This window comes from Trachurus japonicus, chromosome 24 (genome assembly GCF_045865225.1).
Source record: "Trachurus japonicus isolate A0001 chromosome 24, Traja_1.0".
In the NCBI taxonomy this organism is placed as follows: Eukaryota; Metazoa; Chordata; class Actinopteri; order Carangiformes; family Carangidae; genus Trachurus; species Trachurus japonicus.
This window is the reverse complement of record NC_140930.1, coordinates 14,410,498-14,426,114: the sequence shown is the minus strand read 5'-3', so window position 1 is coordinate 14,426,114 and position 15,617 is coordinate 14,410,498. Positions and strand designations below refer to the sequence as shown.

The 15,617-nt window shown below is 41.6% G+C and overlaps 2 protein-coding genes across 2 annotated transcripts; both read right to left on the bottom strand.

The window, feature by feature from the left end:
• slc30a1a (solute carrier family 30 member 1a) lies at nt 1-7,480 on the bottom strand. The gene is made up of 2 exons (XM_085770645.1): nt 6,456-7,480; nt 1-2,762 (listed from the first exon to the last, which is right to left on the bottom strand). The coding sequence occupies exons 1-2, from the start codon at nt 7,045-7,047 to the stop codon at nt 1,867-1,869; spliced, it is 1,488 nt and encodes a 495-aa protein (XP_085626771.1). The 5' UTR covers nt 7,048-7,480; the 3' UTR covers nt 1-1,866.
• Nucleotides 7,481-8,434: 954 nt separating this feature from the next.
• Nucleotides 8,435-15,534, bottom strand: nek2 (NIMA-related kinase 2). Its single transcript, XM_085770908.1, has 9 exons — nt 15,176-15,534; nt 11,832-12,049; nt 11,484-11,724; nt 10,873-10,955; nt 10,647-10,773; nt 10,224-10,458; nt 9,571-9,625; nt 9,342-9,418; nt 8,435-9,044 (listed from the first exon to the last, which is right to left on the bottom strand). The coding sequence occupies exons 1-9, from the start codon at nt 15,269-15,271 to the stop codon at nt 8,839-8,841; spliced, it is 1,338 nt and encodes a 445-aa protein (XP_085627034.1). The 5' UTR covers nt 15,272-15,534; the 3' UTR covers nt 8,435-8,838.
• Between the last annotated feature and the right edge of the window lie 83 nt (nt 15,535-15,617).

The following is a 15,617-nucleotide window of genomic DNA, read 5'->3' as shown; positions in this document are numbered from 1 at the left end:
TTTTGGGTTCATCAACTGTACCAAACAGCCATACTTTTTATTTCACAATGACACATTGGACAGGTACTGTAGATATTATATATGTATATATCTATATATAATATCAAAAACACATCAGCTGACATGTCTTATTTAAAATAAAAAAAACAACACTTTTTTTTTTCAATTTGCACATTGAGCTCAAGTCTTTTAAAAGACACAGAATAAAAGTGACCAAACGTTACAAATGAATAAACATGTCAAAATACATTTCCCAGCACATAGTTCTAATATTGCATACACATTTACTTGGGAGTGGAAATCTTGAAAACGCATACATGGGATCACCTTTTACCGATAACTGTGGTGACGACGAGGGAAAATCCAAAATATTTCAAAGGCCACCATATGGACTTATATTCAGCAGAAAAAATAGCTTGCTCGGCCGTCCAAAGCAGAGGACAGATGAGCTGTGTGATGAGTCATTCCCTACACAGTTATGAATAATGTTGGAGGATACCAGCAGCAGGTACTGGTAAGCAGCAACCGGAGCTCTGACTGGAGCTCTCTGAAAAAATCAAACACCACCAGGTCTCAGTTTGGTCATGCAAACTCAGTAAAAGGTCCTGGAAATATATACGGTATATATATAAAAAAAAAACAACTCCCTCAGCATGGATTGTGAGAAGGTGCCACACACATTCATGAGGATTTTTTTTTGAAAATGAAATCTACAGCCTTCAGTTGGAAAGTTTCCAGTACAGATTCACACAGAGAGAATAGTGTCTCACTAATGGCATACAGTGCTCACTTCTTTACAACAGACGCAACCCCTCTGGCTTGCAAAGGCATCAAATTTTATGAATGAACGTTTAATTGGGTAACTGTGCCGTTGAGAGAGGTTCAGTTACACCGTGTCTAATTAATTCAGTGCTATACCACAGCAGTTTGTTGTTGTTTTTTTAAAAGGCAAGGTGAGAGAGGTGTTGATACGGCTTCTGTATCCAAATAATAACTGCAATTAAAAATTGAGTCAAGGCCAGAGAAAAGTCTGAAAAAACAAAACCATTATTATAAAAACTTCACATTTGTAAAACTGACTACAGCATAGATGGTCTGTCAAAGAACTTCAAGACAGAAGAATTGCAAAAATGTTTCTATCATCCAAACTAAATATTACAAACAGCATCTACAGAGAGAAATAGATCTTTTCTAATAACTTAAATACTTAAATTATTATGCAATACAATACTCTTCCATTTGGGGCCAGAGGGTAAGAAAATAGATCTGCTCAAAGCCTACGCAAAAAACAAGAAGGTAGACTCTTTGCCAACAGGTCCATAGGCTAAACAAAATAACCTAGTGATGTGTGCTTCGACTTGCATGTGTTGTGTGTGTCCTTTTGGAGGAGAGGGCGTCTCTCCGATCCCTTCGGTCCTGCAGTGAGAAGCTTTGGCACAGAAACACCATGGGACGAGATGACACATCACAACACGGTGCTAATGAGGGACACTCATGCAGGACTCAACCCCGGTCCAAGAGGAGATGAGGTCAGCGAACCCCGAACATGCATCGCCACCAAACTGACAGGGCAACAGACGACAAGAGAGAGAGAGAGAGAGAGAGAAAGAGAGAGAGGGAGGCGAGAGGAGAGACTGGGAAGGAGGAAGGCTCGGACATGAGAGAGTGGAAAACAAGAAGATCTTGGGAGGAATCTTCCGCCACGACGAGAGCGATGACAGAAATAAAAAAGCTAAGGAAGATGAATTCCTTATCAGGGCGACAAGGGGTCAGGATGAAAACAGTGTCCTGCAACTGAAAATGACTATTTCTGTCCAGAGTGGTCGTTCTCCAGCTTCTCCTCTGTTCGTTCTCTGTCCCTCCATCTCACAGAGATGACTCCACCTCTCTGGTGACGGTGACGGTGATGTCCGCCTCCGACCGAGGGCGCACCTGGATGCTCCCCACCTGCTCCGAGGCCTCGCTGATCACCTCCATGGCCGGAGCGGCGGCCGGCCTGCCGTCGCTGCCGGCCTTCTGTTTGTCGGCGGAGCCGCAGCACAGCTTGGGAGCGCACTGAGTCCGACAGGAGAGCTCGCAGAGCGAGTCTCGAGACTCTGAGTTGAACGTGACGAACTCCGGCTGGATGGTCGTGGCGTGGATGCCCTCGTCGTGGAAGAAGTCCTTGATCCGTTTGGCCACTTCCATGTAAGACGTGGGGTCGTGGCATTTGATGTGGGCCGTGGCGATGATGCGGCTGCCGGCGAGCTGCCAGATGTGCAGCTCGTGGATGGCCAGCACGCCGTCCAGACCCAGGAGCCGCTCGTTGAGCCGGTGCATGTTGACCTGCTTGGGCACCGTCTGCAGCAGGATGAGGGCCGACTCTTTGAGCAGCGGGTAGGTCGTGTAGAGCAGGATGCAGACCATAATGATGCAGAGGGTGGGGTCCAGGTAGAGCACCCAGCAGGGGCCGGCGGTCGTCACCATGGGAGCAGAGGGGTCGTCGTCCCGCAGCGCGACCACCGTCTGGTTGACGTGCCGGTGGTCGGTGTCGTGGCTGTTGACACACGGGTTCTCACAGAACTCGTCTTTGCAGGGTTTCCACACGAAGGTGAATATCACAGCGTTGATGACCACGATGACGGAGCCCAGGGCGTCGCCCAACACGTGCAGGAAGACGCCGCGCATGTTGAGCTGGGACGACGAGTCGTGGTCATGATCCATCTCCTCATAGTGGGTGTTGCCATTCATCTGCACCTCGGTGTTGTCCTTACAGACGATCTCTGCAGAGAAAACAGGAGGTTAGTTTGACGTGGTCACAGCGAAATAATCAACTGGACTTTAAAGAGGAACTAAGTCCGGTTGCTTTTCCTCTGTTTCACTAACCCTCCTCTCGGCCATGTGCATTTGTTTACAACAAGGCTAGCGAGAAATCAATCAATAGCGGTAGATAATGTTATAAATGATAATACGATGTTATGACGTGTATATTTGTGTAGTTTAATCTGTCATAAACAAGAGTTTATGGGTTAGAGGGCGTGTTTGTGTCATGGTGCCACAGACAAGAGCTGGAACACCGGGGCAGCAGCTCTGATCTTACAAGGTTGGTTTTCAGCCAAGAGATACAATAAGTGACACACACATGGAAGACAGAGAGCCTCCATTCTCCTTGTGACAAGTTAAGCCATTTATTAATCCAACAAACAATTAAGTTGTTTAATTAAGGTAAAAATGTTGCATAGTTAAGCTAAAAAAACCTGCATAGTTCCTCTTTAACTCTGAGACATGAATGCAACATTCAGAATAGATATACAGACAGAACAGGGAGCGAAACCAAAATCGAAATTTGATGCAGAAAAATGCAGTAATAATAATCTCATTAGAGTGGCAAAACAAAGCTGTAAATAATCAGCTTGCAAGAAGATGCTTTCTGTAGCAGCCAGCAGGTTAACTGTCCAGTTACATCATTTGGGGTTGAAGTACAAGCCTGTTTGAAACGTGAAACAAAGGAGGCAGGACTCGGCGGAGCTGCTTCAGCCAGAGTCAAGAGGAGGCTCACTGTCACTGCAATTTACATACAGTCCATTAAGGTGGTTTTTTTTCTCCCTTGCTAATAATAATAATGGTCTTTCTGTCACTGACAATTCAGCCTTGTAGCTGAGTTTGTGCTCTGGGCTTCAACCAGTAGAGACACAGCAGACAGTCATGAAGGACTCCCAGTGTGTGGGATCCCAAAGGCAGAAAAACGGTAACCCTTTACTTTACAGGCTGTTAATTACGTGATAATGTCAAGAAATAACAATTAATTGCATAGTAATATCAAGAAATAACAATCAATTTCATAGTAATGTGATGCGTTTCGTAAAGGCAAAGGATTACACACGCTTTTCATGCTTTGAATTTTCTGGGAAACGCCAGAATTTTTCTCCACTAAGTCCTTTTCAATTGACCGTTATTTCTGGGCCATTTCTATGCAATCTATCGTTATTTCTTCTTGGCTATATCCCTCAACATTACTATGAAATTGAATGTTATTTCTAGGCTATTTCTAGACATTATGATGCAATTAATTGTTATTTATTGGCCATTTCTTGATTATCACGTAATTAACGGCCTGTAAAGTAAAGGGTTACCAAAAACTAATAATTCAAGTTAAGCAAATTCAATTAGTAATTGCAGGCCCCTTATGTTGGGGGTGGGGGGGGCACCTGAGCAAAAGCTGTTTTCTTCCATCTGTGGGTCATTCATCAGTGGCTAATGGTGCGACGGGGGCTGTCGCCTCCATGGTTACACTGATGTACAACCCAGTAACAGCGATCATTGCACGAGGTGGAGGGAGGGGGTTGTACAGCCTCCATTTATTGAAAATGGCAGAGCTTAACTGGCGGGGGGGAGAAATGGTCTCATGTTTAACCCCTCAGTGAGCAGGGATGACCGGTGACACGCCCAAGGATGCTTCAGTCGGGGGTCTTCTGATTTACAGACAGAGGGAAGTGTATACAGTGTGTATACTCTGTGTGTGTACCCGCAGTAACAAAATACCACAACATGGCCGTGTAGGAATCAGGCAAAACCTGCTTTAGTCAGAGAAATTGGGATTTGACACTTTCTCAAGTTTCAGCTCGTCATAAAATGTTTATCTTGGCAGAGAGACAAACAGAAGCTGCTACGTTTCTCCATTTCCACGCCAGCTGATAGTCAGCCAGCCTTTACAAAGAGTGAAACCCGAGTGTTCGTCCATTTATGTCACTGAAGGCGGCCACGTTTCCAAGGCCACCAACAACTGAGCGATAGCTGGCACACAAGTCTAAATATCAGAGCTATACGGGGGGAAAGTAAGGATTAGTCACTCGGGTAGGGTGTCCCGCTAACAATGGAGATAAGGTCTGGAACATGCCGTCTGAATTATAACGGGACTCGATGTGCCACAGTGGTGGAGTTTGGACACTTTATAAGGACCTGCAGTTTGCACAGATTACGTGATTTAACAGAAAATGCAAACAAGGAGACTAAAGGAAGGAGCCATAAAAGACAGAGGTAAGTGGCATCATAAAAAATGTCTATTACTGTGAACAGTTAAGCAAGTGGAAGATGAAATGATCTGGAGGAGGCATGAAGTTAAACATGAAACACTGTTTTGCAATATTTTAAGCAATATCAGTGTATTATTTTTCATTTTTCTACAATTTTAGCATGGAAAAGGGAAACAAAGAAGCAGCATGGGAAACCCACTGAGACTTGAGCTCTCTGATAACTTTGACCAAGGTATCAGACACGATATTTACTGTACATGCTGTGATAGTTTCCAAAGGGGGGGCTACTAGGTACTAACTATGCAGGGGGCCCAAACCTTTTCTGTGGGCCATTTCTCTTTTCTGTCATTTTGAAAATTTAAAGATGAAAATAAATATATAGGTTAAAATGTAAAGGGAATGTGTCATCTGTAACTTTACGCCTTTTTGAGATCATTTCATGAGGGGAAAGTGGGAGGCAGAAGAGGTTGAGTTGTGCAATTTATTGTTGTGTGTGAATATGTGAGTGTATGAGAGAAAAATGTTGCTGCTGATGATGATAGTAGGGCTTCATATTCCTGTGAATGTGTGCACATTAAAGGTATGTTTAGAGGCTGTTCTTTCTAGATCTTGCACTAGTATATCTTGTTGCGCTGTTTTACTTCCTAAACTGCATAATGACAATAAAGTGATGTGATTTGATTCATCATCCACTGTTCACATTAACATAAATGTTGCCCAAACTTTTGCAATGCCACTTTAAATGCTGACTGAAGGCCTGTATCTGATACATCAAGACTTCCTGTCCTAGTATGGTTTTTATTAGATCATACTCCAGGTGAATCTATACTCATATTCAATCATTTTACACTTATTCATTCTCATGATTTCATTTTGAGTCTTTTTGTTATAATAAAGGCACTTGTATTGCCTTCTTTTCTGTTGTTTTTGAATGGTTTTTGATATTTTGTATAGGCTATAAGCCCACATAGGGTGTTTAACCTCTCCTACACTTACTATTCTTGTTTCATACTCATATTCAATCATATTACACTTATTATAACAATAAGACTCAAAATGAAAATATGAGAATGAGTAAGTGTAATATGATTGAATGTGAGTATGAAACAAGAACAGAAAGTGTAGGATAGGTTAAAACCCCTATATGGGCTTATAGCCTATATAAAATACCAAAAACCATTCAAAAACAACAGAAAAGAAGGCAATACAAGAGCCTTATTATAACAATAAGACTCAAAATGAAAATATGAGAATGAATAAGGCTCTTGTATTGCCTTCTTTTCTGTTGTTTTTGGTATTTTATATAGGCTATGAGCCCATATAGGGTTTTTAACCTCTCTTACACTTACTATTCTTGTTTCATTTCTGTTTTTTTGTGATTATCTTTGATTTTTATGGTGCACATAAATACAAACTAAACTAAACTTTGCATATTATACTCACCATTTCTGGGTCTCCCATCCCCGGGGCTGTTGTGGTTTCCAACCAGGTTGTTGGTCTCCTCTCCTGAAGAAGACCCGTTCCCAGCTTTCTGCGCTTTGCCACTTTTCCCCCTCTTGTTTTTACTCCCGTGAGAGTGACCTCCTCCTCCTCCTCCTCCGTGCGAGTGCCCGTGGCCTCCGCCGGCGTGTCCGTGGAACAAGCACAGTCCGAGCAGGTTGATCAGCAGCCCCGCGGCCCCGACCCCGGCCACCACGATGGGGCTCTCGATCTCGTGGGGCTCGGTGAAGCGCTCCACCGCCTCCAGGATGATGGTGAAGCACAGCGCCGTGAGGAAGACGGCGTTCACCAGGGCGCCCATCACCTCCGCACGGATCCAGCCGAAGGTGTTCTTCTTGGTGGCGTGGGTCTTCTCGGCGAACCGCACCGCCACCAGAGCCACCACCAGCGCGATCACGTCCGACAGCATGTGAAAGGAGTCCGACAGCATGGACAGCGAGGAGGTCATCCGGCTGACCACCACCTCCACGATGAAAAACCCAAAAGTCAGCGACAGCATGCAGAGCAGCCGCACTCGGTTGGGCTCGCAAGCCATCTTGTTGCTGTTTTTCCTCAACGGGTTGTAAGCTACTCAAGTCAAGTCAAGTTTTGTTTTTTTGTGTTTTTTTTCTAAAGATAACGATAATAAATGTACGTTTCTGTGTGTTTTCCAGACGAGATCTCCGGTTGGACTCCGAGCTAACGACCTGACTGACGTTAAGCTAGCTGAGCTCCCTGAGACAATAAACACGGTCGGTGCTAACAGCCAGTCTTCATTCACTGTTTATCCAGCGACGGCAGCAGCATCACTGCTCTCACCTGAAGCTGGAGGATAAATACAAAACATGAAAAATGAAAAATGAATGAAAATTATTCCGTGATACGACTCTAGTTACCGTGTAACTACACTCACGCCGCCGTCGTCGTCTGCATTATTCCCAGAAAAAACGTTTTTGCCGACGAGCTCCTGGTTTGCAGACGGCTGAAACTTTGCACCCGAGCCGGTAAACTTTCCACACGGAACAAGGCACCGCGAGGACACGCCCTAGGTGGGTTTCTATTGGTGGAGAGGTTACAGTGTGGAATCTGATTGGTCGGATTTTTTGCAACTCTCGCCAGTGGGCGGGGCATCAGCGGTTGCTAAGCACGCCGATTCCGTCTGTAATCTCGCGAGATCATCCTCCAATGCTCTGTGAAGTATCGATGTTTAAAATAGAAAATATAATCAGTTTTACCCATAATACATCCATGGTTTTACCTTGTTCAGATATTTAAACTGTTTAGGGCGATAGACACTAGCATTTAGTCGCCTTTTTATTGATAAATCAAGTGTATATTTATGTCAATTCCGTATAAATTAAACTATAAACAAAAAATAATTAACTCGTTTAATTAGAATTGGTCAAATGTGGTCACGTCTTTAATAATAATAATAAAAACATTTATAAGATAATTGTGAAAAACCTGTTGTTCAAATCATCCTGTTTGCATTTAATCATATTAAATTGCGTGCCCACTAATTAACAAAGCTTCTATTCAATAACAATGCCCCTGCTAATTGTCCTCTGATCTACCTTAATCAAGAACAAACGAGTTTCAGGTGTTACCATAGACTGTATGGGGTTGTTGCCGGTGCTGTAGGAGACCTTCTTAGCACAATGGCTGACTTCACGGGAAACTGATGACCCCTTGTGGGAACTATTAGTCTTGATTAAAAGGAGTATGATTGTTATGTAAATTTGAACTAATTTGACTTGATTAATTTTTGTGGATTCCTGAGTAGAATTACATTAAAAAACTTATTCTATTTCAAACCAAAATCCACTTTGTTGTAATACTTTATAGGTCATTTTAAAGCATATGTGCAAATACTATTTGTAAATATATTTTTTAATGTGCACAGAAAGTATGTGACAATTGTTTCCTCGGGGTGAATACAATTGTTTTATCATAATTTATTAATACTATCAACAGATAGACAGATAATGTTCTGTAAAGGAAAATAAACAATTTGCATAGTTTATGTGTTCATTGCTACCACAGACTCAGTAGTTGTTTTTTTCCTTACAGATACAAACAACAACAAAAAAGAAGAAAACATCACACACGGACTACAGTACCTTGTACAAATAAAATAGCTGCCAATAAAATCAACACATCCACACATCAAACAGTCAAAGTAAAATTGTGAAACTATAAAGCAACAGCATTAACATACACTGGATTGAATCATTTGGCTCCGCTACTGTCACAGCTACTCTATTATCATATAAATAAATCTTAATTTACATCCAGTTATTATGACTTCCAGCCTTTGGTCTCAAGACAGACAGCGGTATCCGTTTGATCAGCGGATGCCGAGGATCTGTCTGCTCTTGAACTGACAGGCCTTTTCCACTTGGTTCAGTGTCTGAGCCCGCACATTGGCCGCCTGCAGCCTCCGCAGCATCAGCTCCTGGGACGTCACACTCTGACGACTGTCAGGTCGCTGGTTCTCTTTGCTCTCACCAGCAAAGTGGACCTTCTTCTTTCCAGGGGAGAGGGTCTCCACATCTAGGACCAAACAGCAAGGAGTTACTAAGGAAGAGGAATTGGACTGAACTTCATATCAACAGTCACCATGAGAGCTGGATTTCAATTCGTCAGGGTAATCGAGCTAAAAAGTTTAAAATTCACATATTGAATCAATTCTTTATTGTTGTATAAAAACTTTATTAGCATGATTTTTAAAAAAAGTGATAAATTAACTTAATTTCAGTCATCCACATTCCACACAGACGCACAAACAGATAAAAACTCAGTTCATGTCTTGTATCATTAGGTCCAGAGGTCGTCTTCTTATTCCCATACCTATGTCTTTGCTATGGAACGGTGCCAGCTCCCTCTGCTGTTGTAGGCGGTTGTAATTCTTCAACAAACTCTCCACCCTGCAACAGGAGATAGTAGATAGTGATCAAAATGTATCAAATGAATCTGTACCAACCAGGCGGACGGCCTGACAAAAAGAACAAAACAAAAAATGTATAAAGGATTGCGTCATTGACCATCTAACCCTCTTATGAAAAAAAAAAAGTTTTACCGTGCAAGTTTCTCAGTTGACAATCTTTCACGGACACAGAGCTCCTGCTCCCTTTCTGCCATGCAAGGACAAACAAGGCAAAATGTTATTTTTGGAATTTGTAGCACATATCTGCCATGTGTGACTGTCAATGTTTTATTTGAGCATCTTTTAGAGATACTTTATGCAGATGTATCCAGCCAGGGGCTGTGGGTGGAGAAGTTACTCAAAGTAGGTAAACGTTTGGTTTCAACACTGTTGTACAAGCAACATGCACAAACCTGTTCCAGTTCAGCAAGTTTCTTCGACTACAGCGTCATCGTCTTAGCAACAGACAGTGTTTTCTCAAGTTTACTACAGACACATTGCATCAGTGTTGAATCAGACACTGAATAAATGATAATAATGTCTGTAAGGTACATGGAAACAATGTTGTTTTTTCAGGGTTTAAGTGCTTCTTTACACAGATGTCAATGGACTATTCATACCTGGAACAATCGGTATAATTGCTATCCACACTTTCTGATGTAAACTGTGAAACGCAACTGGGTGTGAGTGCACCTGCAGGTCATCAGGGGTCATGCTGTCATGCCTGGCTTCAGTAAATTAAACCCCAGACAGACATTGACTTGAGGTCTGCGTGGCACAAATAGGATGAAGGATAAACGCCTTACGCTCCAGCCTCTCTTCCCGTTCCTTCAGCGCCTTCTCTCTGTCCCTCAGCGCCTGTTCCCGGAGCCTGAGCTCTGCAGCAGAGGTGGGGGCCGGTTCAGGTGGCTTCAGTGGGGTACAGTCAGAGTCCGCCGACTTCCTTCGCAGCCGTGCCTCTGCCCTCCTCTGCTCCTCAGCAACCGCATCGGCCAACAGGCTGCTCTGGAGGATGGACTCCACAGACGGCCTCAGATAGTCCTGGCAACACAGAGGACCATTTAATAATAATAATCATAATCATAACCATAATAATAATAATAGTTTTTATTTCTAATGCACTTTTCATAAAAAGAAAGTGCTACAGAGTAAAATCTGTACAAATGTACTCTACCACACACCAGCAGTGAACAGTTATCTCAAACAATATTCTAGGACTGGTGTCTAACCTTTAGGTTGAGCATTTTGGCGAGTAAGCTGTTGAGTTCCTCGGAGTATCGGTAGGGAATTCGTCTGAACTTTCCCTCTCTGATCCTCTCTGCCAGCTGTTTTTGGTTGTAGGCTGTGAACGGAGGCCTAAACAGGAGAAATTCAGGGAAATAGTCACATTTACCGTCAAGAAACCAGGTGCCTTGAGAATAAAGAGCCGAAGCGGGGGGACTTGGGAAAACTTACGATAATGCACAGAGTTCATACAGCAAACATCCCAGCGACCAAATATCCGACTTCTCGTTGTATGACATCCGGTTTATTTGTTCCTGTAAGAAAAGAAGTTGACAGATTGTTTAGGCTACGATTGGTCAGCTTAAAGGGAACTATGAAAGTCTGCTGTTTTGCTAACCATCCTCTTGGCCATGTGCATTTGTTTACAACAAAGCCGGCGAGAAAATCAATCAATAGAGCAGTGGATAGTGTTATTCATCATATACTATGTTACGATTTGTGTAGTCTAATCTGTCATAAACAAGAGATTACGGGTTACAGGGCACGTTTATGTCGTGGTGCTGCTGAGATGAGAGGTGGGACAGCGAGTGCTGATCTCGCAAAGTTGTTTTTATAGCCAAGAGACGCTACATTGAAGGCAGAGAGCCTCCATTCTCCCTCGTAACAAGTAACGTGTCATTTATTAAACCATCAGAATTACTCCAAAACTGTTAAATTAAAGGTAAAAATGTAGCATAAAATCCAGCATAGTTCCTCTTAAAATGCTCCATATATTTGCAAAAAACATTATTACAGGGACTGTGAGGAGAAAAATGTGAGATAAAGCAGATTAAATAACTCACTGGAGACATGTAGTAAGGTGTCCCAACAAACGTCTTTGCAAAACTGGTGTCATGATTCAGGATCCTCGCTAGGCCAAAGTCACCGAGCTTAACGTTTTGTTTGACGTCGAGGAAAATGTTGGCTGGTTTCAGGTCTCGATGAAGAACCGTGGCCTGGCCATCTCTGCGTCGGTGGCACTCCTTCAGGGCTAGGGTGAGCTGCGCCATGACTCGCAGGATGAACTGCTCCTCCAAATAACGCCTGTAAACATAATATGTAGAAATAAATACCCAACAATGCTGAGACTGTCAGGAAACACAGAGGGACACATCATCCATGAATCAACAATATTATTACGAAAATATCACCTTTCTTTGATGCAGCGGCTGATGAGGCTGGACAGGTCCCCGCCCTCACAGTGCTCCATGACAATGTACAGCGTGGCGTTGGTGCGGTCTATGATCCGGTCGTGGTACCTGACTATGTTTGGGTGCTTGAGCTCCCTCAGGAGGTTCACCTCCGACACCAGCATCTGCTTTTCATTCTCCGCCATGGTGCCGTAGTCCAGCTCCTTCCACACCAGGATCTACAATACAACAAGAAGGTTGTTAAACCAGAAGTGCACAGATCATCACCAGGGATATCATCACCAGGGATATCATCACCAGGAACGCAATGAAGTCAGGCTGTGAACAGCTGGAAAAATATCAAGATGGCAGCTGACATTATACTGCCAGAGACAAAACCTTGAGCAGAGGCTGGTTTACGACCAGACAGAAGACTTTCAGATTTATTTGAAAGCTCTGAGAAGAGCTCCAGTTATTTACTTTTCAATCAAGCTAGAAATTACAGCTTTGAGAATAAATGTGTAAACTCTCCATGCTTTTCTTTGTCTGTGTCTCTTGTCATTTCCTTTCATCTTACTGATAACTGTCATCAACAACATAAAATCTTCTTCTGAAGTGCTATGAAAACATTTCTAGATACTGAAAGCATGCAGCAATGTAATATGGTTGCAGTTTTGGCTATTGCCCACTACACTATTAAGGGCGCCAGGCTGCCCCTAAATGGGCACATTAAGTTTTCCATCTACTTGTGCAGGTGCACCCTGTAAATTTGTTGTTTTTTGGAAGGAGCGACTCAAAGAATATGTTATCCGTCATTACAGGCAGCAGGTCAATGTGTGTGAGGATCATGAATGAAAAGTAACGTTTTGCAAGTCAATTTACGGTGTGTGCCCCTACATTTTCTGCTTGTGCTCTTGAAATTTTAAGTTAGGGGCCCAAGTGCACTCCTAGTAAAAAATAATGGTTGTAAATGACTGAAACACTTTTTACTACTGTAACGAATATGGGAATGACAAAATAAGAGTGAAATTAGCCCTGTCTTTATCAAAGTTAATGATTTTGCACTCTTCCCCCGCACTAGGAAACATGCTGACCCCAATGTTTAACCTAAAGTTAGACCCCTGCTGTGTGTATCAACATTAACAACACTAAACTTAGCACCCACTTCATGTAGCTGTGTGAGTATCGTGTTTGGCCATTAGGTATGCTAGCCCAGTTTTATGGCAACTAAAATATTATAGGGTAAGTGTACCTATTAAGCCCACCAAATCTGCTTTTCAGCCATTTTTAATATATACCACCCCAATTTAAGTGAAAACATTTTAGTTCAAATGATAGTCTAATGTCTAATTTGAAGTGTCAATCATTCATTTATACCAATTTTTAATGTTTTTATTGTTTAATTTGTCAAAATATACCAAAAATCTGGCATGGGCTTAATGGGTACTTAATGTACCCTTTAAGCCCATGGGTGTTCCAAATAAGCCCACTTCATGATTTGTTGATAAATACATATATATATTTAAAAATCTTAACAATCCAAACTTATTCTATTAAAATATGTAATCTCTGAGCTCTCAATAGCTATTTTCATTTTGTCTCCACTCCTCTCCTCTGCCCTGTAAATGGCATTTGAAATAGGCATGATCGGCCTATTTGCTGTGTTGTCAACACAGAAAAAGCTAAACTTACAACATGTCTTCTTTGGAATGTAGCCAAAAAACTATTCATGAACAAAATAAAAATTAGAATGGAAATTACTCTTCAGTACTTAAGCTTTCAATATCTGTTGTCATTTTGTCTGTATCTCTATCCTACATTATACAATTGGCATTTACATTTGGCCAAATTTTCTGGTGCAGCCAGCTGGTTGAAAGTGTTTTTATCTAGATTTCTGAAGACCCAATGACTGAGAGAAAGACAGTTTCCTGGTTCAATACTATTTTAAGGATAATAAATGAATCAATTTCAGTATTTACAACTAAGCAAATAACTTTTTAAACATAAAAACACAGCTTAAATAGAAACAATTAATAAAATGAATGAACTGGCCGATGCAATATAACTAATATTTAAATTTGGGTATTTAATTATCTGAATTATGAAGCTGATTGATTAGGTGAGGTCAAACTTAGGCAGGAAAATGGTTCAAAAGTCGAAAGGAAGAAACTCTCCATTGAAACACAGCCAGTGGGCTTAATGGGAGCAGGTGGGCTTAAAGGGAACATCAGTGAATTACTGGTTAAAAATCTGAATATTTTTATTCTACACACATGGCATTTAAAAACAACTACATGACATGAATCTATATAAGCTGCACTAACATAACATGAAAAGTTTTGATTGATCATGTATTTAAGTAATTAGCTATACTCATTTACATCTGCCCTAAATGGTGTGATTTTTTTGCTACTGTCCCCTTTAAGCCCACTTGGTAAAAATGTTAATTAAAAAATAAATAAAGATAAATATTCATATGTATTATCAATTTAACAATACAATAGGATATTCTGCATACAAAAATGTAAACTATCCATGTTTATCATGCTTTATGTCATGGCAATGAACAATGCTATGCAGTGGCTGTATTGATGCAGCATGTGGGCTGTTTGCTAGCATGCTAAAATGCACATTTCGAATTCAAAAGAAAAACTATTTCTAATTCTAATAAAATTCTAACAAATGTTTTATTTAAAGCACTAATCTCTTAAATTTGGTAACAAATGAGTACTTAGCTAAAGTCGGAGTAGAAATATGGAATAAATATTGTTTTTTCAGGGCATCAAAATCACTGAAGTTTTTTTGCAACTTCTTCGGGAGCAGCAGGCACATGTCACACATATGCTTCGATAACTCAAGATTGACAAATCTGATTTGCTTAGAATAAAAAGTATAATTTATGTAACAAGCTGCTTCATTGGAAGAACCATGAACCAGCAAAAATGGTGATGTAGTTTTTTTTTTATTTGACTCATAAGTCACAAGTGGGCTTATATGGTACGTGGGCTTAATAGGTACACTTACCCTAATTGTCACCTGTGTTTTACTTACCTGGGACAAGTCAAAATGGCTGCCGTGGGCGTGTTGTCCGTGCTGGTTAGTCTCTTACCTAACCAGCTCCTATAACCTACTGATGTCATGTGGACAGTTATTTTTCAAAGCTCAAACTACAACAAAGACTACTGGACGTTTATGTGAAGTGATTAACACCCTCCTATTGTTGTTAATCTTTATGTAGCAGCAGATTAAAAACTTGTTCGTGTAACATTTCTTGGTTGGACACAAAACGTAACGGTCGGCAGTTAACCGTTTACATCAGCTGTATTTTCTTTTTTAATGCAGACAAACGTGTTATGTTTACTCACTTTCCCGTCCGATTTACGTCTTATTTTCTGGCATTTTCCATAGGAACCAGTGCCTATCGTGTACAACACCTCGTAGTCCTCAACACGAGACGGCATGTTGTTTCGTTTTTAAAAAAGCCAAAGTCCGACGTAAAGTTACCGGACTTCACGTTAACCCGGCAGTTAAAACCGTTAACGCTGTGGTTCACCATACGCTTCTTAAAACCAGCCACTTCCAAGTCAGTCTCTTTCGCTGGAGATACAGGTAAAGTCCAAAAATGTTTGTCCTTCCTCGTTCACTTGTGTGTGTTGTAGGAAAACAAAAACAACAAAGCTGTTTCTCTCGGTTTAAATTGGTGCCGAAATCGACGATCGTGATTGGTCTACCCGCCTCACACGGTGACTCCTGATTGGTCGACGCGACGATACAAGTTGTAGCGTTGCTAAGCGCCTGAAAGACCGC

Coding starts and splice junctions, on each gene's coding strand:
- slc30a1a (XM_085770645.1), bottom strand. CDS start 7,047: ATGGCTTGCGAGCCCAACCGAGTGCGGCTGCTCTGCATGCTGTCGCTG. Junction 2,763..6,455: donor GGATGGGAGACCCAGAAATG/GTGAGTATAATA, acceptor TTTTCTCTGCAG/AGATCGTCTGTAAGGACAAC.
- nek2 (XM_085770908.1), bottom strand. CDS start 15,271: ATGCCGTCTCGTGTTGAGGACTACGAGGTGTTGTACACGATAGGCACT. Junction 10,459..10,646: donor CCAAAATGCTCAACCTAAAG/GTTAGACACCAG, acceptor CTGTGTTGCCAG/GACTATCTGAGGCCGTCTGT. Junction 9,626..10,223: donor ACGGGAAGAGAGGCTGGAGC/GTAAGGCGTTTA, acceptor CTTGCATGGCAG/AAAGGGAGCAGGAGCTCTGT.